This window comes from Musca autumnalis, unplaced genomic scaffold, assembly GCF_047663935.1.
Source record: "Musca autumnalis isolate F117 unplaced genomic scaffold, ASM4766393v1 scaffold_2, whole genome shotgun sequence".
NCBI classification, from domain to species: domain Eukaryota; kingdom Metazoa; phylum Arthropoda; class Insecta; order Diptera; family Muscidae; genus Musca; species Musca autumnalis.
Genome location: NW_027411755.1, coordinates 101,688,861 through 101,713,858, shown reverse-complemented (window position 1 = coordinate 101,713,858; position 24,998 = coordinate 101,688,861). Strand labels below are relative to the sequence as shown.

At 39.1% G+C, this 24,998-nt stretch overlaps 1 protein-coding gene and 1 long non-coding RNA gene across 2 annotated transcripts; both read left to right on the top strand.

Annotated features, from left to right (window-relative positions):
- Positions 1-1,895: 1,895 nt before the first annotated feature.
- LOC141394367 (uncharacterized) lies at positions 1,896-5,225 on the top strand. Its single transcript, XR_012410384.1, has 2 exons — positions 1,896-2,182; positions 2,330-5,225. It is a non-coding gene; the product is annotated as an uncharacterized lncRNA (long non-coding RNA).
- Positions 5,226-14,880: 9,655 nt separating this feature from the next.
- LOC141392346 (uncharacterized) lies at positions 14,881-18,206 on the top strand. Its single transcript, XM_073965295.1, has 4 exons — positions 14,881-15,024; positions 15,175-15,651; positions 15,801-17,430; positions 17,866-18,206. The coding sequence occupies exons 1-4, from the start codon at positions 14,881-14,883 to the stop codon at positions 18,204-18,206; spliced, it is 2,592 nt and encodes an 863-aa protein (XP_073821396.1).
- Positions 18,207-24,998: the final 6,792 nt, after the last annotated feature.

The window sequence follows — 24,998 nt, the reverse complement described above, 5'->3', positions numbered from 1 at the left end:
AGTCTCTCTGACAATTTTGCCAGTCGTTTGATGTTTCTGCAGTATGATTTTAATAATGTACATGTTTCTTCGTTGTACTTTAGTTTGATATGTGCAAAAAAATCTTTCATTTTGTCGTTTGTTGATTAATTAATTTAAGTTATCGGCGGGCCCTCCGATTTTTTATTTTATTTAAAGTGTTTCGACCTTTTTAATTCGTATTTATGATTTTTAAGACTTAGTCTTATCGGGCTATAAGGTCTTCGTAATCAATGAAAATAAAGACTATTTATTTCATTTTTCTATCCGACGTTTCGTTGGGATTTTCCAACATCTTCAGGGATAATTTTATTAATCTGGCAACGACATAGAATATACGTACAATAATTAATTTTCATATTTTTACATTCAACGTTTCCTAGCATTAAGAATATGTATACTTACAAATAATCTCTCGTCAGTTTTACATCAAATTTAAATTAATTGTAGGTTATAAAAAAAAAAAAACGACACAACAAATAAAATAAATAAATGCAAAAATAATTAAAATATAGATGTAAATATCACAGTAGTCTTAATGCTAAAATCACAGAAGTTAAAAAATACGACTAAAATATTGCTAACGTGTATATTGCATTGGTATTATCCTTATCTTCTTTTCTATTTATTGCACATTCCATTTTCTGCTGAATTCGTAGGCTCTCTATTGTATATCGTTTATTTTCTGTTCTCTCTTTGTCTAGTATTTTCACGTTGTCAAGATCTGCTTTGTGCTTATTCTCTATGCAATGCTGCGCCAAAGCAGTGGTTTGTTTACATTTTAGTATGTCATTTGTGTGTTCAGCGATTCTGGTGGCTAAGCTGCGTTTGGTCGTCCCCACGTATAATTTCCCGCACTTGTCTTCTTCGTTACCATTGCACTTTATTTCGTACACAACATTACTTTGGTCTGTCTTTTCTATTTTTGTTTTGGTTTTTGTGTACAGTGATGATATCGTTTTATATGGTTTGTGGGCTAAAGCTATTTCTTCATCTTCTATTATTTGTTGTATTTGTTTAGTTTCTGTGAGTCTCGGAATATATTGCACTGAGAAATATTTGGTGTTACCAGATGGTTCCTTTTTGGTCACTTTTTGGGATAATGCGTTTTTTATGAGTTTATTTATTAATTTAGTCGGATAATTATTTTGATTTTATTGTGCAGGATTTAAGAGCTTTTAGCGCAGCCTGGCTGTCAACAAACAGGACTACCCGCCTATTCGCACAAACTAAACCATCACGGATCAGTTCAAGGGCCTTCACTATTGCAAAGATTTCCGCTTGAAAAACGCTACAATTGTTATTCAATTTATCAGGTATGTGATGAAAATCGATTTCGATTTCAAAACGAGTCGAAAACGACTGTAGGTGTGATGCATGTACATTTTTCGATCTCGAATTGTTTTCGTTATCGGTTTCACATTCCGTTGTGTTCTATGGAAAATTGATCAAAAAAGGGTGTGATGCAATCCGATAATCGTTTATTTTTCTCGATGTAATGAATTTTGAGAGACTATTACGAGAAAAGGATTGAAATGTAAGCTCGGATAGAGAATAGATAAACTTAGATTTATTTTCCCTAGTTTTGGCATATTTTGTTGAGAAAATTTTTGATATTTTGATTAAAAATCATAGAACAAAAAATGTACGTTTAACATCTGTGTTTTCTCCAAATTGGTGAAGGCCCAGCTTAATATGTTGTTATGCACTGTTTGTAGTTCTCATCATGTAATAGCACAAGAATTCCCTCACTAAGCTTCCATATAAGCCCATTTAAATAAGAACACACATTTATCTTATTTTTCATTAAATTTATTTTGGTTTTTGCCTTCGCCGCAACAAAAAAATATTTTATGCCGCTTTCATCTGAGGATTTGGGGTCACTAGTCTGTTTTTTGTTTGGAGGAATTTAATGAAATTGAAACAACGTGAATTGAAATTCGATGCGGTTTCCATCACATCTAAATACGATTCACTCGTTTTGGGCAAATCGTTTTCATACCAACTCGATTCGGAATTCATCACATACCTGTATATGAAAGTCGAATACCAAGCTCCTCACAATATATACCTGATCCGGTGCCCTCCTCCATTTTTGAGCCATCAGTGTATATGGCCAATCTATCCGAAAAGGGTACACCATGCGTCCATTCACCTCTCTCTGGTAGGTAGATTTCCGCCGTACTAAAGTTTAAAGCTTGCGTAATGTAGTCGCTAACTTTAGAGTCGATCTGTAGACCCGTCGCTTGTAAGATGCTTGCGTGTCCTACTTGTGAAGATCGCCATCCCAGAATTTCGTTTTGTCTTATAGCACTCCGGGAGGCCTGCAATTTAACCACCACATCCAGTGGTTGAAGGTTTAGGATCGCGTTAAGGGCCGCTTGCGGCGTACTTCTTACAACTCCGGTTTTTAGCAGAGAAGCCGTCCGCTGCACACTTCCCACCTTAGGTATGTCGTACTTTCGAGTGCTTTCCACCAGACCAGACATCCATATGTTAAAATGGGACAAACCACGATAGCGTACAGCCAGTATATAATATGTGGTTTGAGTCCCCAGCTTTTGCCGATTGAGTTCTTGCATGAGTACAACGCAATTAGTCCTTTTTTAGCTCGTTCCTCTGTATTTCTTTTCCATCGCAATTGTTGGTCCAGAACAATTCCTAGGTACTTGGCTTCCAGAGAGAGACTCAATTGCACCTCATCCAAAGCAGGTAGAGAGAAATTGTCTATTTTCCTTTTCCTGGTAAAGAGGACAAGTTCCGTTTTTGCCGGATTTGCGCCTAAACCGTTGCGATGCGCCCACTTTGAGAGCTTGAATAAGGCCCCTTGCATTAATTCAGACAGAGTTGATGGAAACTTTCCACTGATGAGAATAACAACGACATCAGCGTAGGCGACAATTTTCGTCCTGGCCATTTCAAATTCTCTGATAATCTCGTTTATCACCAGAAGCCATAACCGTGGTGACAATTGGGGTGTACCTCTGTTAAGAGACTTTCTGATGACACTCCCTCCTAACTGTGAATTTATGATCCTGCTCTCCAGCATCCTGTCAATCCATTGAATTAGGATGGAGGAGACACCCAGATTTGATAGCGCGTGATGGATTGACTCTAGCTTAACGTTATTAAATGCTCCCTCTATATCTAAGAAAGCTGCCAGCGTGAAGTTTGAGCCGTACATATTCTTCTCGATGTGGCCCACCACCTCATGTAGTGCCGTCTCGATAGATTTTCCTCTAGTGTATGCGTGTTGCGCTTTACTTATTTGATTTGGACTAAAATTGGATCTCAGTTCCAGGTCCAATAGCCTTTCCAAAATTTTCAACAGAAATGAAGAAAGACTAATTGGTCTGTAGCCTTTGGGGAGAGAGTGGCTTGGTTTCCCAGCCTTGGAGATATAGATCACCCTTACCTCCTTCCACCTGCTCGGTATGTGCGAAAGCAACAACCTGAATGTCTCCCGAAGGTGTGGAATCAATGTTGTAGACGCATACTGCAGCATAGCCGGGTTGATCCCGTCAGGACCGGGAGACTTGTAGGGCTGGAATGTGTTAATCGCCCATAAAATTTTGGAATCACTTATTAACCTTTTGATAAGTCCCACCTCTCCATCTGTACGGGACTGACGTCCACGCCACGTCTCCGTGGTATTGTCAACATCCTTACAACCGGGGAAGTGAGTGCTTACCAGTAGTTCCAGGGTCTCAAAGCCAGAGTTCGCCCAAGATCCACCCTCTCGCTTAAATCTCCCTATGGGTTTTGGATCCTTCGAGAGCATCTTGCGGAATCTGGATGCGGAGTTCACTCCTTGAACCGACTCGCTGAATTTTATACAGAGTTCCTTTTGGCTTTCTTGACTTCGCTTTTGTACTTGTTGAAACACACCTTGTACGAGTCCCCATCCGCACTAAGCTTAGTCCTATTTGCTCTATTGTAAGCCCTCCTACTGATTTTCCTGAGATTGGCGAGTTCTTTATTCCACCATAGTGGTTGTTTTTTCCTGCCTGGGTACAAGCGGGCAGGACTTCTCATAGCAACTCAGAAGAACATTGGTGATTTCCTCCACTGCATTGTCAACTGCCTCGGTTGAGTGGACGTTGACAGATTCAGGAAGTTGAGCTGTCGTCAGCTTTTTGAAAAGCGACCAATCAGTTCTTCTCCGGTTCCTATGAGGTTCTTGCCGTTCACCGCTAAAAGAGACTTGAAAGAGTTTCGTTTTATGGTCAGAGAAAGAGCAATCATTCGATACCCGCCAGTCCCTAATAGACGATTCATCCATATTAGTTACTGCTATGTCTATGACCTCTTCTCTAATCCTATTATGGAATGTGGCCGTATTGTCCCTATTGCATATTTTGAGATTATTATATATATCGTCTGCTCCGTCGGAAAAGGTCGTAAGTCCACTTTTTTTGGAAATCACGTTTTTGTTACGGGATGATAGTACACGTCAAAACACGTCGTATGATACAAAGAAAATGGTAGTATGTCGCGTTTTTCTATATGTTTTTCCCTTGTCGGAAAAGGTCGTAAGTCCACAAAACGTACAAATTTGAGTACGAAAAGGTCGTAAGTCCACAGGAAAATGTATATTTAAAAAGAATAGTACAGCTAATGTTGTTCAGATATAATGTTTAACGTCATCTATGGTTGGGGTACAATATAAAGAACTAGCTTACACCTTTGGATGATAATCGGATGATATTTGGCGGAGCCTTTGGACCAAACTTTTGAACAAAATGTGATATTTCTATATTGCAACGAAAATTTACATTTGAAATCTATTTCCCCTAAAAGCGAACTGATTATGAAAGATGGACTTCTGGCCTTTTCATTGATACAAATTGGGATGCTGTATGTGTTCAAATACCTCATATATTGAAAAAATTGTAAAAAAAAACAAGATTTTTACTGTTTTATTGTCGTGTATCTTACTTAACTTTATTAACTGGTAATTTGTGGTTTCTCTAGGGACATTTATTCACATAACGAGATTAGTTTGTATTCTGAATTGAATAAAGTAATACCTTCTTACGGACGGGTAAGTGCAATGTTTATATTATTAAATGATTCTAAAATAATAATTGATTGAAATGTTATTAAACTAAGAAGACACAATGGTTTTTGCTAACAAAGAGCAGTATGAATGGAATTAGACGACGATTACACGGAATTAGACGGTGATTCTGAAAGCTCTGATGATAAACTTCCTAAGCCCAGGAAGACATTACATGCTGAAGATTCTACATGGTTTTCAGAAAAAAACAAAAAACCCCAAACGAAGAATAAATACCAAATTTCAGCCATTTCTGATTAATATTGAGGTCACACCTTCAAAATACCGGAAATCGGGAGGTACCGTTCTATGGGGGCTATATTAAAGCGTCAATACCAAACATCCTAGAAGTAATAGAAATTTCTATACCAAATCACGAAGATCTATCTTTAAAATTGCGAGCTGTATCTTAATTTCAAAGACGAGCAGACGGTCGTGGTTATACCGTCTTAGAATTTTACTCTTATCAATAATTTATAGGGTCTCCGCTGAATATGTCGATGTGTTACAAACTGAATGACAAATTTAATTATACCCTCCATATTATGGTGGAGGGTATAAAAATCTTCAGAAATGTTGGTGTCGATATGCAATTTTAACATACCGCCAAATAACGGATGACTTGAGGAATGCCGACTGTGTCCACCTTCTTAAAATGTATCTTATATACCTGATGAAACTATAGCTATCGATATGTTGCCTTCTAATCTAAACACTTGCCTTCCAATAAGACCAAATGTTCGTTATTCATAACTAGACAGCGGAATCCTATGCAAATGCATATATGGTTAGGATGGTCGTAGAGAAAATCTGATTAGACAGAAACTCGTTTTATTACAAAATAAAACGAATTAGGCCCAGAAATTTTTGCATATTTTGCATATTCTGCATATCGTGCATATTTTGACATATCTGCATAAAATGAGCATATGCAAACCCATATGCAAAAATATATTCAAGGATTTGTGGTCTAAATATCCCACCGAAATGGCTGAAATTTGGTATTAAGTCTTCGTTGGGGGTATAAAACATTCTACCTGAAATTTATCGGTATAGGTCCACGTCTTCATATAGCCCCCATAGAACGGTACCTCCGGATTTCTGGTATTTTGAAGGTTGTGCCCTCAATATCCCTCCGAAATGGCTGAAATTTGGTATTAAGTCTTCGTTGGGGGTATAAAACTTTCTACCTGAAATTTATCGGTATAGGTCCACGTCTTCATATAGCCCCCATATAATTGTACCTCCAGATTTTCGATATTTTGAAGGTTATGGTTGTGGTTATACATTTCTCTATTTTATTGGCGTGTCTGAAGAGAATTTTAAACAGAAAAATTGTACACACAAACATTTTTGTACCTATTATTGAAATATTTGTTGCATAAGAAAATATGTAAAATGCATAAATTTTGCATATGCAAAAATTTATGCAGTTTGCATAATTTTGCATATGTCATATGTTTCGGTTGCAATGTAATCAGAATCCAAAAATATGCCTAGTCTCAAAATTTGACATGAATCGGACCAAAAATAGGGGTTGCATAAAATTCCGCTGTCTATTCATAACATCTGGTATTTCCATTGATTTGTAGCATATTTAAGAAAGTGGGGGTGGTCGGGTCTTATTGCTAAAATATGTAGCCAGGATTGGGGAAACGGAATCGTTCGTAAGTTTTATATATGTATATAGCGCATTTAAAAAATAGGGCACAGGTGTAACCCGCTCCTCCGAAATGCAACAAAATATATAGCCTACTTCCACCAAGAGACATTCCTGTGCATAATCTAAAAATTACATGGAATAAGTACTTAGGGTCGGAGATTCAACAACAGTTGCCTCGCAAATTAATTTTCTGACCGATATTTTCATAATTTTAGCAAAAAATCGTTTTTTAAAAAATAGGGCCTGCCCCCTTCCAAATTCAAAACAATATGGAGCCTATTTTCACTCCGGTTGTTCCTTGTATATTCTCAGAAATTTTCAAAAAAAAATCGGTTCATCCGTTTTTGAGTCTATGCGGAACATACACACATTGTCTTTTACATATAAGATTTCATCCAAAAGTTTTGGTCCATTAAACTCGCTAATAATTATCTCATCACCATGTTAAATTGCAAGCTTATTCTTTGTCTTAAACTCAAATCATTTTTAAAATTTCGCTCCGATCGAAATATTACTGCGATCTACAGGACAGCTAAAAAGTCGGGTAAAAATTGAGTGTTTGGTCCATTTCACACCTTTCGATCATAACCAACATCTAATGGGGTCACTTCTGGTCGGAAACCGACCACTCCACAAAATTTCGTGACGATCGGTCAAAAATTGAGGACTGGAGTTTTATTACAATTGTTAATGGATGGACGGACACACATAGCAAAATCGCTTAATCTCGTCAAGATATGAAAAAAAACATGACATGGGGAGGAGGTCTAAGACGAATACTTTGCGATGTTACATGAATATTGGACAAAACAAACTTATAATACCCTTTCCACATTGTTTTGTAAAGTATAAATATTTTGTTTTAAAAACGTCCGTAAATTGTAGGAAAAGGTCGTAAATCCCTACAAAAATACAAAACTGTACAAGGAAAAGGTCGTAAGTCCAAAGACATCCAATTATCTCCCAAACGCGACGGAATTTTATCAAACAAAGTACAGGTATTTTTAGCATTCTTATTGTTAGTGATGCTGAGTTTAAATCAAAAAGATTACCACAGAACAAAGTAGGTTATAAGAACACTATACACGTTTTGGCCTCAATACGGCATTAAAGCCAACGAAAGTCTGCTAGAAAGATTGTGTTAAGCGCATTGGTATAGGTCTTATATAAAAGTACCACACTTGAGTTCTTTTAAAACTTTAGCTAACGTTTTTCCTCTTTAACCCCCAGTTTTTGTAACTAATTTTTGTTCGTTCGTCTATATTCGTAATAATTTAAGCATCCATAGCTCTGCCCCCAGATGACATACATACATAATTTTTCGTAGACGCGTTCCATATATAGTAAAGAATTCCTCATTTAAAAATCAGCGCTGTACATTTGCGCTAAGGCGAGTAAATCGATCTACAATATTTGACAATTCGTGTGAGGAGAATAATTTTTTTTACAAAAACAGGGGGTAAAAATAAAGACAAATATTAGCGTAGCCTTGATATGTATTGTAAAATGGGCTTCGGCAGTACCGATCTGATTGATGCTACATAAAGAACGTCCAAGACCGTCGAAGATCTAAAAATTTCCCTTTGACGATCTTTATGTAGCTTCAATATGCGGAACATACACACATTGTCTTTTACATATAAGATTTCATCCAAAAGTTTTGGTCCATTAAACTCGCTAATAATTATCTCATCACCATGTTAAATTGCAAGCTTATTCTTTGTCTTAAACTCAAATCATTTTTAAAATTTCGCTCCGATCGAAATATTACTGCGATCTACAGGACAGCTAAAAAGTCGGGTAAAAATTGGGTCACATCTGGTCGGAACCCGACCACTCCACAAAATTTCGTGACGATCGGTCAAAAATTGAGGACTGGAGTTTTATTACAATTGTTAATGGATGGACGGACACACATAGCAAAATCGCTTAATCTCGTCAAGATATGAAAACATGACATGGGGAGGAGGTCTAAGACGAATACTTTGCGATGTTACATGAATATTGGACAAAACAAACTTATAATACCCTTTCCACATTGTTTTGTAAAGTATAAATATTTTGTTTTAAAAACGTCCGTAAATTGTAGGAAAAGGTCGTAAGTCCCTACAAAAATACAAAACTGTACAAGGAAAAGGTCGTAAGTCCAAAGACATCCAATTATCTCCCAAACGCGACGGAATTTTATCAAACAAAGTACAGGTATTGAAGCGGAATAAATAAGCGAAGAATACTGCCTTTATAACCATAATAAAATCTTTAATACAGAAAGCGCTGGAATGTTTTTTCTTCCTCCTGAAAAATTTATTGAGAGGGACTTACGACCTTTTCCGACGGAGCAGACGATATATATATATAATTGTTCCACAAACATCCCATAAGGGACAAGGGAGACTTCTCTCATATCAATGAGTGCACCCCGATTCATATTAGCTCAATGATATGGGACCTACAGTTTATCGCCGAGTCCGAACGGCGTGCCTAAGACACCACTTTTGTTGAGAAGTTTTACATGGTTGAAATACTCAGGAAATGTCGCCAACATTACTGAGGGGTATTTTGCCATCGTTGAAAAGTGTTTTGATGTTGCCTGGCCGGGGAATCGAACCCACGACCTTATGTGTGCAAGGCGGGTGTGCATACCATTGCACCACGGTGGCACCCAGATTATTACTTAAAATAAAATCGAAAAGTAACTCACCCCTTGCATTGGTATTACTGCTCCCCCAGTGAAAATGATGAGCATGATTGGCATCGCAGCCCAGAATTAGGTCACAAGCACTCACGAGTTCCGTTACCAGGTTCCGTACTCCTTTGCTGGGTGGTTCGGGGTCTTCAAAAGGTAGGTAAACTGCAGCCAAGAGAAGTGCTCTACCCGAGCTTGACTCCAGTCTGACAGTCGTCATGTCTCCATCGCTATAATTTAAAAGATGGATTAACTTTAAGCTTTTTTTTGGCCACAATGCAGGTTCTAACCTTCTCTCCATTTGTGGAGGCAAAAATTTCGTAATTTACATTGTTTAGTCCAGCAACTCTATTTTGGTACAAATAGGGTTCCTGGACCAGTAGTGCGATTCTGTAATTTTTTTTAGTAACGAACCGACATCGTTAGTTAACGAAAATATTCGGTTGTGTTAACGAATGTGCTATTCTGTAACTTTATTTTACCGATTGTATAAATAAAGACAAATTGTCAAAATTATATTTTAATATTTATTATTGTATTTTTAAGTTGAAAATGTTATTTCTTCGCAACTACAGAAGACAAAACGCGTAAGGAAGAAAACATATCTCTTTTTGGAAGTAATGTGCCTACAATGGGTGTTTGCAAATATCCCAACAATGCGTTTCCCAACGGTAACTTCAACGTCAAGTTTGTATGTAAGTACTTCTAGGAGACAAATGAACATTACATACATATCATAGATTTTGGTGTTTTTTCCAGAATATTTTGCATTAATCTCCACGTAAAGGGACCACAACGCAAAATATAGAATATCTCCGATTTATGTGTTTTAAGTGGACAGGAACTTGTCTTGCGGACCAACAGATTTGCCTGCAATCTCAGGAAGTATACACCGTCTGTGTTGCAGTGAAAGAAGATTCATTATATGTTTAATAGATATGTATATGTAATCAGAATAGTTGCTCAAAATGTCATGTGTGTGATATAAAAATATAAATGTAGAATCCTATATGTATGTATTTAAAGCGCTGTTTTATTTATTTATTTATTTTTTCTAATTACAAAGGTAGGGTCATATTTTGGATTGTGGCGCTTTGAAAGCAAATTCTGAATAGCGCAATAAAAAGAAGAACTAGATGAAGATTAAGGTTTAAAATATAACATGACTTAAGCCTGTCCCTTCACTGATTTTCGTGGATCCACGTTATCGTCATTTGAGTTTATATATTCAGATCTTTATCTCACGCCCACATTAAACAGAATTTCTCATAGTGGAGAGTATGAAAAGTTAGGAAATCCGAACTTATACGCCATTTTTAGCATTCTTATTGTTAGTGATGCTGAGTTTAAATCAAAAAGATTACCACAGAACAAAGTAGGTTATAAGAACACTATACACGTTTTGGCCTCAATACGGCATTAAAGCCAACGAAAGTCTGCTAGAAAGATTGTGTTAAGCGCATTGGTATAGGTCTTATATAAAAGTACCACACTTGAGTTCTTTTAAAACTTTAGCTAACGTTTTTCCTCTTTAACCCCCAGTTTTTGTAACTAATTTTTGTTCGTTCGTCTATATTCGTAATAATTTAAGCATCCATAGCTCTGCCCCCAGATGACATACATACATAATTTTTCGTAGACGCGTTCCATATATAGTAAAGAATTCCTCATTTAAAAATCAGCGCTGTACATTTGCGCTAAAGCGAGTAAATCGATCTACAATATTTGACAATTCGTGTGAGGAGAATAAATTTTTTTACAAAAACAGGGGGTAAAAATAAAGACAAATATTAGCGTAGCCTTGATATGTATTGTAAAATGGGCTTCGGCAGTACCGATCTGATTGATGCTACATAAAGAACGTCCAAGACCGTCGAAGATCTAAAAATTTCCCTTTGACGATCTTTATGTAGCTTCAATAAAATCGGCGCTGGCGAAAGAGCAACAGTGGCGGTGCTGCCCATGTATCCTACATAGTTAACCCTTATGTTAATGACTTAAGAAGGCGGAATTTATCTTGTATACCCTTCTTAATAACAAAACATATTTTAAAATAAAAACGCCTTTGTTAAGAGAAATCGGCCAAATATTGCAATCATGTACTGTCGTTAAGACTTAACAACTACTTTTTTTGGTTGTTAACTTAACAATAATTTTCGGTAATTAACGACAAGATTTACCGAAAAAATCGTTAAAATTGGTTACAGAATAGCACTTACCGACATTCGTCGTTAATTCTGTCGTTAATGAGTTACAGAATCGCACTACAGAGCAATGTCGACGTCGGATCTAGAAAGGGAGAGTGAGAGTTCAATCGCAGCAGCGCTACATTGGTGCAGATTTGTCTGGACTATTCGTCTTAACTCCATGCGCCATCACTTTGGGATACGGAAACGCGCCCATCCCATCCCGAGGTTCAGTACTCCCTTACAGTTTCGAATATAATCGACGCTCCTTTTATCCACAGAGAACTTGACCACAAACCAGACACGTCCTGGAAAGAACTGACTACTCGCCAATCATCCGTTAGGAGTCCGTGGTTCTGTTTTCCCAGCAGATTCTTTACCCCATCAGCCTCCATTACTGGAGGCGGTACCCAGGCTGAAACTACCGATCTGCGTGGGATATCAGCAAGAGAGACAGCGGCTAGAGAAGCACCTTCCCGTGGGGCGTCAAAGCCGTTGACTGTCTGAATGAGAAATTCTCTAGACTCTACATCCCGACAGCCAATGACCTTAATTCCCTTGTGGAAACCTACTCCGCCAAAGCACGTCTTGCTTTTATCTATACTGTCAGACAAGATGACTCTCTTTCCTTCTGGATCAGTTCTGTCAATCACCGCTGCTCGAAGGTCATCTGGGTTAGCCGTCTTAGAAGGTTCAGTTCTCGAATGGCCGGCACCGCCGGATGCATCCCGTGAGAGAGTTGTCCGAGATGCATCAGCTGGTACCGTCGCACGTGAAGTCGATGCCCACTCAGTTCGCTGATCCATGGTCCTCTTTGGGGTCGGATGGGCTTCCTCCGAAGATCTATTCATCTTTACACTCGCCTGGTGTGAAGTAGGTTCTGGAGTAGGGCCCTTATCCTTAGAGGAGGTTGTCACAACCTGACTGTCCACCTGATTCACTGCGGTGCTGCCGTGCTTTGTTGTTTGAGAGGATGTTACTGCCATCGATCAGGCCGGCTTGGGCCCTAGCCTCGATAACAGAGATGCCTTTATTGCAGGCTTCTGTGGTACCTTGGCCGGGGTACAAGTCGACACCAAGTTTCTGCCGACAGCTTTAGAGTTTGAGGTCCCCGACCCCGTCGGAGCTTCTACGGGAAGTTTAGACTTGGTCGGCGACATCTTCTTCTTTGACTTTGCAGGTCCCACCATTCCATCAGCAAATTGTTGATGAGGGTTTGGTGAGTCCTTCGGGGCCAGGGTCCCAGGGGTATCGGACTGAACCTCCGTCAATAACCTCAAAGAAAAAAAGCCTGACTCACCTTAGATCCTGTATTTGATGTAGATGTGTTCGACTTCCTCTTCCGATTTGTTGTCCGCCGGTTTGGAGAGAAGGATACGGTCGATTGGCAGAGTTTTCTTGGGTATATTGGGATACATGCCCTCAAATTTCCACATGAACCCAAGTTTCAGTCTAATCTACCTAAAATCTTTATTGCTCATCGTATTAGGGTCACTATCAACGAATCGATATAAATAGTTATATGAACGCCGTTAGGACCGTTTGTGGTTTTTCTCCTTAATGCTGGCCTCCCTTGAGGGCGGGGTAGGAGAGTTTTGCTCTTCATCCACAATCACATCAGCAATTGCATTTTGTCTAGAGAGTGTAGGGTTATTTTCGGCTGGTGCCGAAGTCAGTTCTGGGGGTAGGGATGAATGGGACTCTTGTGACACAGCGGTCCCTGCTTCGGCCGGTGACGGCACTTGCCTGTCGGAGGGGGTGTGGATTACTGTGTTGTTTACCACCTCCGTCCGACCTGAGCTGGAGGGCAAACGGCCAAATACATACTGTTCAGACTTTCACATTGATTCAAAACTATATTTATGTTTAAACTCATAATAAATGTGTGCATTCATGAAATTGTTAATTACATGCATATATCCACATCGTAATAGAGTTCAATAACTCAGACAGTATGTCATTGCGACAAAATAAACACACAAACAAAATATTCTAGTTGAAATGCAAACGCAGATTTACTGTTGTTATTGGCTAAAAAAAAAAGTAAAAATCAATGTTGTAATATGGTTGTGGGGCAATGAACTACAATGTTTCTTTCCGTAATTATTATTTTGTAAATTAAGCAATTTCTACAACACACTAGACACCAAACAAAATGTGCAATTTAGCAATAAGTTAGTATATAAGAACCAATTTATCAATAAAGAATGTGAGAACTTAAAAACGCCTTCTAGTGTGTGCTTTTCCTCTCCGATTTAACCAAGTTCATGTGCTTGTGTTAAAACTATAATTTATCTTGGTGATACCGCCTTGATAAACGACATCTAAAACCTCATTGAAGGACAAAACAGTCCATTCAATAAACATTTGGTGACCCCTAGTCCTTCCGATAGGACGAAACACGCAACCACATTTGGTGACCCCTAGTCCTTCCGATAGGACGAAATACGCAACCACATTTGGTGACCCCTAGTCCTTCCGATAGGACGAAACACGCAACCACATTTGGTGAGCCCGAGTCCTTGCGATAGGACGAAACACGCAACCACATTTGTGACATCGAGTCCCTCCAATAGGACAAAATACATCCCAAAATATTTCAGATCCTGTAACACGGCACAGGATCAACATTAGCAAGTCCACCAGGACATCAGTCGGCATTCTAGAACAGTAGCGTGTCAAGCACAGAATACCGAAATTTTGATTGGACAATACGAATAAATTGCTTCCAAAGGATTACATATAGCTACTGTTGCAGAAGGCAATCTTCGGGCAAATTCCGGACATTAACTAATTAAAAATGGCAACCGGTGAAGATTCGGCAGGCATGACCTTGTTCAGTCAATTGGTAGATGCTCAACGAGCCACGGGTGATCGGATAGAAACTATCATCCGCAATGCAAAAAAGGAGCCGATCTCGAAAAGAACAACTAGCTTCTACAAGGATCGACTCACTAAATTAGACGCCGCATGGGCCGAATTCGAAATCACAGACTCGAAAATACAGTGTCTCGAAAATTATCCAAAGGACCACAAGTACTTCACCGAGAAGTACTACCAGCAGGTGTCTGAACTTACAATGAAGTACCGGGAGCTATTTGAGTCAGCCATGTTGGAGCCTTCAAAATAATCAGAAACAACTGCTGATAAACCTCCTGCAAAGAAATCAACCATAAACAACGGCGGCTCAATAGCTTCAGTATCCTCAACCAATTCGGCAATCAGAAGACAAAACGTTATGATAGCGTCTCTGAAGAGGGTACTTACCATGGATCCGACAGCATCCAACATGAAACTAAAGGAAAAACTGTGGGAACAAATTCAAGAACTGCATTTCTCAATATGGGAAAACAGTTGCAATCCACAGGAAGAAGGCTACGATATGGACTCCTACACCACTCTGGAGAATATGGTAGTAGAAAACTTCAAAACAACAACACCAACTGCAGAAAAAGGAATAGAACTTGGGCAAGCGAATGTGTTGCCACTGCCCAAAATCACAATCCCAAAATTTAATGGAGATTATCTAAAATGACCGGTCTTCTTTGACCTTTTCACGCAGTTAGTAAACAATCAACGCATACCCACAGTACAAAAGATGTGGTATCTGAAGGCCAATCTCACTGGTGAAGCGGAAAATTTGATAAGTCATATCTCAGCAACAGCCGAAAATTATGAAGCAGCATGGAAAATTTTGCAAGACCGATACAACAACAAGCGAGTGCTGGTAGCATCGCTTATACATCAACTGATTGATCAGCCATCAGCCGCGTCCATAAAGCAGCTACATGACGTCACACAAGAGTGCTTACATGCGCTTAAAAACGTGGGAGTCGACACGTCCTCTTGGAGTCCAATACTACTTCATCTACTGTCGAAGAAACTAGACCGAAGTATTTACAATCAATACGAAAGATCAATTGTCAACCCAAGGGAATTGCAGCAAGTTAGTCAATTCCTAGAATTTCTGGAGACTCGATTCCAGTCAATGGAGGCAATGGGTCAAAAGGAAAAACCTTCATCTAAATCTTGTGCTACAGTAGCATCAGCAAACCAAGGAAACAACATATGTACTCTATGTAAAAATGGCACCCATAAAATATATCACTGCCAGAATTTCTCAAAATGACACCACCAGAACGACTAAATTTCACACAAAAGCAAAAACGATGTGTAAACTGTTTAAAGGCGGGCCATTCATCGAAGCAATGTACTACGCGATGCTGCATGAAATGCAACAAGAAACACAACACACTGTTGCATCTAGAGCGCAAGCAAGGATCTACAAACAAACAAGATAGTCGTATGACTTTATCAGCTGAAACTGGTACAAAGCCTGCCGGAGGGGTAGCCTCCGTAAATACTGAGTCGCCCAATAATCAGGAAGCCACCTCGCTGGCCGCTGCAAATAAAGAACAAATCAGCTCGTACGTTCTACTCAGCACAGCAGTAGTCAAAATAAAGGTGGATGAAGCAGAAGTGGAGTGCCGCGCTTTGCTTGATTCTGGTTCACAAGTCAATTTCATCACAGAACGTTTAGTAAAGCGACTTGGCATTTCAATGCAAAAGTCAACAATTAATATCAACGGAATCGGTGCAACCAACACTAGAACAAACCATCGAGTAAATGTGGCTCTGAAGTCTCGAATCAACAATTATTCGAATCGACTTGAAGCATTTGTCTTGCCTCGTATCCTGTCACCACAGCCATCACAATTCATTAACATTGAAGATTGGTCGCTTCCAAAGAATCTGACGCTAGCTGATCCAGCCTTCAACCGTCCTGATAAAATTGATATATTACTAGGTGCAGAACACTATCACGAACTGTTGTCGATTGGACAAATAAAATTAGCCAAGGATCTCCCCACAATGCAGAACACTGTGTTTGGGTGGATAATCTCAGGAAAAATTCAAGAGGAAGAGCCAAGGAACTTTACATGTGGAATCTGTACCATGAATGAATCGCTTGACGCCTCTATCGCCCGGCTATGGGAATTGGAGGAAATCAAGACAACCAACAAACCAATGTCCATCGAAGAAAGACAATGCGAAAATCACTTTGAGCAGCACACCATCAAGGACAACAAAAATAGATTTGTAGTCCGAATACCCTTTCATCAAAACCCTGACGCTTTAGGAGACTCACATGGGATCGCAATCAATCGATTTTTCTCCCTCGAACGCCGGTTGCAGAAAGATCCTGAGTTGAAGGAACAATATGTCAAATTCATGGAAGAATATGAGAACCTAGGACACATGACAAAAATATCGGCGGATGCTATTCGCTCACCACACTACTTCATCCCACATCATTGCGTGCAACGACCTGAGAGCACAACAACAAAGCTTCGTGTAGTATTCGACGCATCGGCCAAAACTTCGTCATCACATTCGTTAAACGATCTGATGTACACAGGACCTACTGTTCAAAGCGATCTGTTCTCCATACTACTGAGATTTAGGCTACCCAAGTACGTTTTTACAACTGACGTCGAGAAAATGTACAGACAGGTCCTAATTTCTCCTGAGGATCGCCAGTTTCAACTAATAATTTGGAGAAAGGATGTCTCTCAGCCTATAACCTACTACCAACTCAACACAGTCACATATGGCACAAGAGCCGCCCCATATTTGGCAACAAAATGCCTGCAACGATTAGCCAAGGACAACGCAATCCGTTACCCGCTCGCCTCGCAATTTCTCCAAGAGAATTTTTACGTCGACGATGGCCTGGGCGGAGCCGACAGTTTAATAACGGCAATTAATATGCAGCAGCAACTCATTCAAGTTATGAAAGACAGCGGTTTCAACTTACGCAAGTGGTGTGCTAATAACCCTCAACTGCTTAAAAACATTTCAGAAGGAGATCAAGAAGTAAACTTAGATTTCGAGAGCTCAAAGGCTGACACCGTTAAAACATTAGGACTAACATGGCTTCCAAAAGATGACACATTTTGTGTAAAAGTTAACATTGATTCCGTCAGAAGAATCACTAAACGTACAGTCACATCAGATCTTGCCAGACTTTTTGATCCATTAGGAATACTGTCTCCAGTCACAGTAACGGCCAAAATATTCATACAAGAATTGTGGGAGTTAAAATTAGACTGGGACCAATCGTTACCAGAATCCTTACACTCTAAATGGACCACGTTTCGATCGGACTTAAACGCTCTAAAAACTCTTCAGATATATAGACACATCTTTAAAGGGAAAGTGCCAGAATCAAGGTAACTACACATCTTCACAGATGCATCAGAAAAGGCGTATGGCGCAGCGGCTTACATGCGATCAACCTTTAAAGACGGAACTACCATGACACGTCTCCTCTGTGCGAAATCTCGCGTTGCCCCACTCAAAAGGCAAACCATACCACGTTTGGAGCTTTGCGCAGCAGCACTTGGAGCCCAGTTAGCTTCAAAAATCAAAATCGATCTTCAATTGACGTGTCCAACCTGGTTTTGGACTGACTTAGAGATCGTGCTGGCCTGGATAAACTCATCATCTGCAGCATTCAACACATTTGTGGCCAATAGAATTGCAATCATACAAGAAGTCATTCAGGCAGAACAATGGCGTCATGTTAGCTGAAAGTGCAATCCAGCCGATGTAATATCTCGCGGCATTTCACCAACAGCACTTAAAGATTGTGCTCTTTGGTTCTGTGGTCCTTTATTTTTACACGGAAAAGACACAATGTGGCCAGCAAAATTCAATCCACATCTTGCAATTTCGACTAACCTTGAGAAAAAAAGAAGGTACCAGAGGCACTCGTTACCACAGTAACACCAAACGACTTTATGTACAAAATAAATCACAACAACTCGTTCACCCGTCTACAACGAATCATAGCATACGTTTTGCGCTTCATTACTCAGAGCAGGGGCAAAAATATCCTTCGACAGGCCCAAGGATCACTTACAACGATCAAGCTAGACACGGCTTTAAAGCATATAATCAGACACATACAAGAGTCGGACTTTAAGGAAGAAATTCAACAGCTGAAGAAGTACCAAGAATTGCGTGGAACAAGTAAAATGTGTAACCTGTCACCATTTTTGGACAATGACGGCTTAATTCGGGTTGGGGGTCGTCTTGAAGCATCGTCCTTGACATTCGACTCCAAGCATCAACTCCTTATTCCCTATAATGACCCAATTTCAAAATTAATATTTGAAATGGTACACAAGGAAAATAAACATTGTGGCGCGCAAACATTGCTGGGAATCGTACGACAACGGTTTTGGCCACTAAAAGGAAAGATTATGGCTCGAGCTACGGTTCATCGCTGTACAACATGTAGCGGATCTAAGCCAGCATTATTTAATCAAGTTATGGGAAACTTGCCTTCCACACGTGTCACACCAGCCAGGCCCTTCATTACTACTGGGGTAGATCTTTGCGGCCCAATAACAGTACATTACAAACTTCGCGGAAAACGGCCACACAAGGCCTACATTGCAGTATTTTGTTGCTTTTCAACAAAGGCAGTACAACTGGAACTAGTGAGTGACCTCACCACCGAGGCGTTCATAGGTGCTCTTAAAAGATTCATCGGACGACGTGGACACTGCCAAAACCTATATTGCGACAACGCAACGAACTTCATAGGAGCCAAAAACAAGCTACCTGAACTATCAACCATAATACATTCAACAAATGCCAAAGAAGCCATTACAAATGCTTGCAATAACAGAGGCATTCAGTTTAATTTCATTCCGCCAAGAGCGCCACACTTTGGCGGCCTCTGGGAAGCCGCTGTCAAGTCAGCAAAACATCTTCTAATCAGAAGCATGGCGAATGCATCCTTGACTTATGAAGAACTCGAGACTTTGGTCATTGAAATTGAAGCCATATTAAACTCAAGGCCTATTTCTCCAATGTCAAATGATCCCAATGATATAGGTGCACTCACTCCAGGACACTTTTTGATTGGAGAACCACTCACTGCACAAGTGGACTCACAAGCAAAGCAACCAACCTTAAGCCTGGCAACTAGATGGAATCTGGTTTCTCGACTTAAGCACGAATTTTGGAGCAGGTGGTCACGAGACTATCTGAATTAATTGCAATATCGTAATAAATGGCAAGAGCAGTCGAAGAATCTACAACCAGGAGCCACTGTCATTATAAAAGAAGACAATGTTCCGGTCATGAAGTGGCCTTTAGGTCGTGTTATCAAAACATACAAAGGAAACGACAATGTAGTGAGAGTTGCTGACGTAAAAACCGCATCCGGGGTTTTTAAAAGAGCCATCCAATATTTAGCACCACTTCCGCGACTCGAAGAAGACAATACATACAAAGATCAGCCAAGCATGCAGTTGTCACCAAACCCGATCAATGAGGAAGAGCAGGAAACGCAATCATCTTCAGCATCACCAGACGAACGTGCAAGCAAAAGGAAACGAACGGCTTCAAGCTCCAGCATCATGCTAACGATGATCGCCGCTCTATTTGCACTTCTTTTAATTTGTGCAAACAAAATAGAGGTAACCAAGTTTGAACCCAACATTGGAATACACTTTGAAGGAATTGGCACCACACGTATCTCAAGATCTGAATGGAAACTCATAACGTACTACGAACTACAACCATACTGGCGAGAGATGAACACATTTACAAATGGCACATTGGCACTCCAGAAGCTATGCACCCTCATATCCCAAAGGGCACCATGTCTGAACATTCTGCATACCCTTGAACTCAGTTTCTCAGACCTCAAGGACGGAAACCTTTTACAAAAAAACAAGAGAAGCAAACGTGGTGCTGTAAATATTGTTGGAAACATTGCTAACTCACTTTTTGGAGTTTTGGACTCAAATTACGCGGAACAAATGTCGGACACTATTACCTTGATCAAGGAAGATGAAAACCACATGAAACAGCTCTTAAAAAACCAAACTTCAATTATTAACTCAACCCTCAACATTTTCAAACAAGATGAGCTACAACTAAAAGCAAACTTCGACAGCCTCGATTATCAAATGAACAACATTGAGAAATGGCTACACGAAAACGAACAAGAGAATCACAATTGACATTGATATCAGTAAGGCTACACCGAATACAAACAGCAATAATAACAACATTGTCCGATTCACATCATGGGAAAATCAGCCCAATGTTATTATCACCGCTACAACTTCAATCAGAGCTCATACAAGTCCGAAATCTTCCACCAGCATTGCAGCTACCTGTCCGTCAAGAGAATCTCCTGCAGCTCTACAAAATTATGAATGTAAAGGGAGGAATCACAGATAATCATATAATTTTCTACATAACAATTCCTCTATGTGACCCAGAATCGTTGGAACTGCTTAAGCTACATCCAATTCCTGCACCTGTCAATAGCACCATGATGATCATTAGGCCATGCAGCGACCTCATCGCTATAAGTGCCCACAGAGATGAGTATTATACATTAACAGAACAAGAATGGGCAGCATGCACACCACTAACAGAAGATGAAGTCTTATGTCCAAATATTCAGTCCAAATTCAATGCAGACGAAGCCAAGTGCCTATGCGAAATTTCACTTCTTAATAATATCACTCGTCCCAGTTGTACCGTGGACCCATTCATAGACAACACGTCGATGGCACAACTAAAACACGACAACCAGTGGATGTATACAATGTCACATCAAACTCAAATAACCACTGTATGCAATCAGGAACACTCTCGAGTAATATTGCGAGGCACCGGACTCATTAAAACAAGTCCAGATTGTACCGTAAAGTACAGGTCAATGTTCATTCAGGGACATCAAACATATTCATCATCCCTTCACTCATCATATACAGCTACCGCCAACGCTACAGAAATCAGTTATCCAGACGAACCAAAATATAGCAAAATATATCATAGAAACTTCATTGACCACATCAAGAATATATCTGAAATTCAAAATCAACTGCATCAACAAGTTCTAACTGACCTGCCACTGCAACTTGACAACATCAAGAGACATCATGCAACAGTAGCTTACGCCGCCCTCATTCTTGCAGTTGGAATTATTATAACAGCAGTCTACAAAAGAAGACAATTCAATAAAATGGAGCCAAGTCAACAACCTCCCATAGCAGCAGTCCGTCAACATGTCGCGTCATCAGAATTTGCAGTTACTGTATCATAATATCCATAAGAAAATAAAATTCAAATAAACATTTTGTTTAGTGTCTAGGTCAAGAACAATCACACTACTGCATTCCTTTCAACAACTTTTAACAACAGTTAAAATCTGTTGTATCAGCATATCAAATTTCAGTTGAGCATGGCTCAACGGCGGGGAGCATGTTCAGACTTTCACATTGATTCAAAACTATATTTATGTTTAAACTCATAATAAATGTGTGCATTCATGAAATTGTTAATTACATACATATATCCACATCGTAATAGAGTTCAATAACTCAGACAGTATGTCATTGCGACAAAATAAACACACAAACAAAATATTCTAGTTGAAATGCAAACGCAGATTTACTGTTGTTATTGGCTAAAAAAAAGTAAAAATCAATGTTGTAATATGGTTGTGGGGCAATGAACTACAATGTTTCTTTCCGTAATTATTATTTTGTAAATTAAGCAATTTCTACAACACACTAGACACCAAACAAAATGTGCAATTTAGCAATAAGTTAGTATTTAAGAACCAATTTATCAATAAAGAATGTGAGAACTTAAAAACGCCTTCTAGTGTGTGCTTTTCCTCTCCGATTTAACCAAGTTCATGTGCTTGTGTTAAAACTATAATTTATCTTGGTGATACCGCCTTGATAAACGACATTCAATAAACACATACATACAAACATACATATCGTCACCATAAATGACCGATTTCATATTCTACGTTCAAAAACAACGATCCTATTCAAGAAATGAAATTTCGGAAAATGGGATGATATTGCAGATTTTGTTGTAATGGGGGATCTCAAAACTAAGCAATTCCGCGGTTTTGGTTTCACTACTTATTCCCCTTCGTATATGATCGATAATATCCCATATACTCGCCTTCATAAGATTAATATTCCGTAAAACAGTTTTTAATTTTATAACGTTTTTTGCTTCTCCTGTAAAGTTTTGGTTTTGTCGGTTACGTCTTCGGGCATTTATGTTGACGATATGTACGTTGGTACACTGTATGTATGTCATTCGAAAAAAGGATGATATTCAAAATTGGAAAAAAACAAGAAATCGGAGGTACTGGAGATTTTTTTGGTCGAATTATCTGACAAATTTTCTTTATCGGCGACATAAGTAGGTAAATACTTATTAATCGTTAATTAGTTTGTGATATTAATTTGACTATGTTATTTACGTCGAAATTAAATATAGGGTGACCAAGTAATCGACAACAGTCACGTGTTAGTGTGACAAGATTTCAAGCATCCGAAACACACAAAGAACGGCAACTAATAGAATAGCTCTGTCCATGTTACCAGAGCCATTGCATCTAATACCGAATTTGCAGTGCAAGTAGAATTCGGGAGATCACATTAAATAGAGAAGTCAGAAAAAATAAGTAGAAAAGCGTTAAGTTCGGCCGGGCCGAACTTTTATACCCTCCACCATAAAATATTCTGAACTAAAACGGAATAATTATATTCTTTCCTGTCCACAATTTTAGACGAAGATATTTTGAGACCTCTGATACCTAAATAAGGTAAAAAACATAAAAAATGTATTCAATCGGTAAGGAACCTTATATGGGGCTATATCAAAGTGAAAATCGGGGGAATTGAATAAATAAATAAATATAGGGGGCTATACCTAAACATGGACCAATGTTGACAGTTTTTGGTGGAGATATTTTGTGATTACTAGAAACCTCAACGGTCAAATTACAGGTAGTTCGATCAAAAATTTTAGCTAAAATACTCAAAATACCAAAAATCGGGAGGTACCGCTATATGGGGGCTATACCAAAACATGGACCTTGACTGGATATACTTTGGGAACCACTGCTGCAGATGTTTTGTGATTACTAGGAACCTCAACTGTCAAATTACAGGTAGTTCGGTTAAACATTTTAGCTAATATCCTCAAAATACCGATAATCGGGAGGTACCATTATATGGAGGCTATACCAAAACATGGACCTATGTTGACGGTTTTTGGTGGAGATGTTTTGTGACCACTGGGAACCCCAAACGTGAAATTACAGGTAGTTAGGTCAAAAAATGTTGTGAAAATCCCCAAAATACCGCAAATCGGGAGGTAGCGTTATATGGGGGCTATACCAAAAAGTGTTCCGATATAACCCATCTTGGAACTTGGCCTGCCTATGGAAAAAAGACGCTCGGGTGCAAAAATATAGCGCTCTAGCTCAATTATTGCGAACGCTAGAGTGATTACAACAGTTAGACAGACAGACGTTCATGGCAAGATCGTCTTAGAATTTTATCCTGATCAAGAGTATATGTATGTGCAAATGATTAGTTCGATGTGTTACAAACAGAAAAACAAACTAAGTATACCCTCCATACTATGGTGGAGGGTATAAAAACAGACGAATGTGGTTACCTGATAACGATCGGATCAAAATGGGTAAATAGGTTAAAATGGGTTAATTGATTAAAACGCAAATTTAAATAAGCACTATATTCAGCATTAAATTTAAATTCATATTCAATTGCTTGAGTGAAATATCGTGTTTAGTGGTGGAAACAAGAATTGCAGAAAACCATCGATTATTAAACGAGTAGGGCGTTAAAAAATATATCTTAGTCCCGATTTAGAGTTACCTAATTTTTTCGCTGCTATTGTCAGTTTATAGAAGAGAGAGTCGAGGAAAATAGAAACACTTTGCCTCTCAGTACCTTCTCTCTTCGTCAAACTGACAATTGTCGAAAGTAGAATTGTCTACTGTGCATCTGCTTCAAAGATCGTCCTAAACAGTTGAACAAGGTGATAGCAATAATAGTATTATAGGTTTGAACCAAAGCCATAAAGTTCTGTACCTAACAAACTGCGAGACGAAGTTCGCCGGGTCCCCTAGTCTATATATAAACAAGTAAGAAAAGTCTATAGTCGGACGGAGCCGACCATGGGATACCCTATACCACTATCCCTGGACAATCGCTCTCCACGGAACTTGATTGTGAAAATTTAATTATCAAATATCAGAGATGTAATGTATAATACTTATGACCAAAAGCAACAAGTTATCTAGCATGACAAAGACATTTTTGTAGCAGGAAAGGAAAATTTAGTTCACACAAACTAAAATTTAATGAAACCCACTTATGTAGTACTACTACTTCCGTTGTTTAACCGCTACGTTATTGAAATTTTTACCAATTTCACACAAAAGTTTCAGTCCATTTAACCCGCTAAGTATTATCCGATCTTCGCGTTGGTTTGTACGCTTCTTCTTCA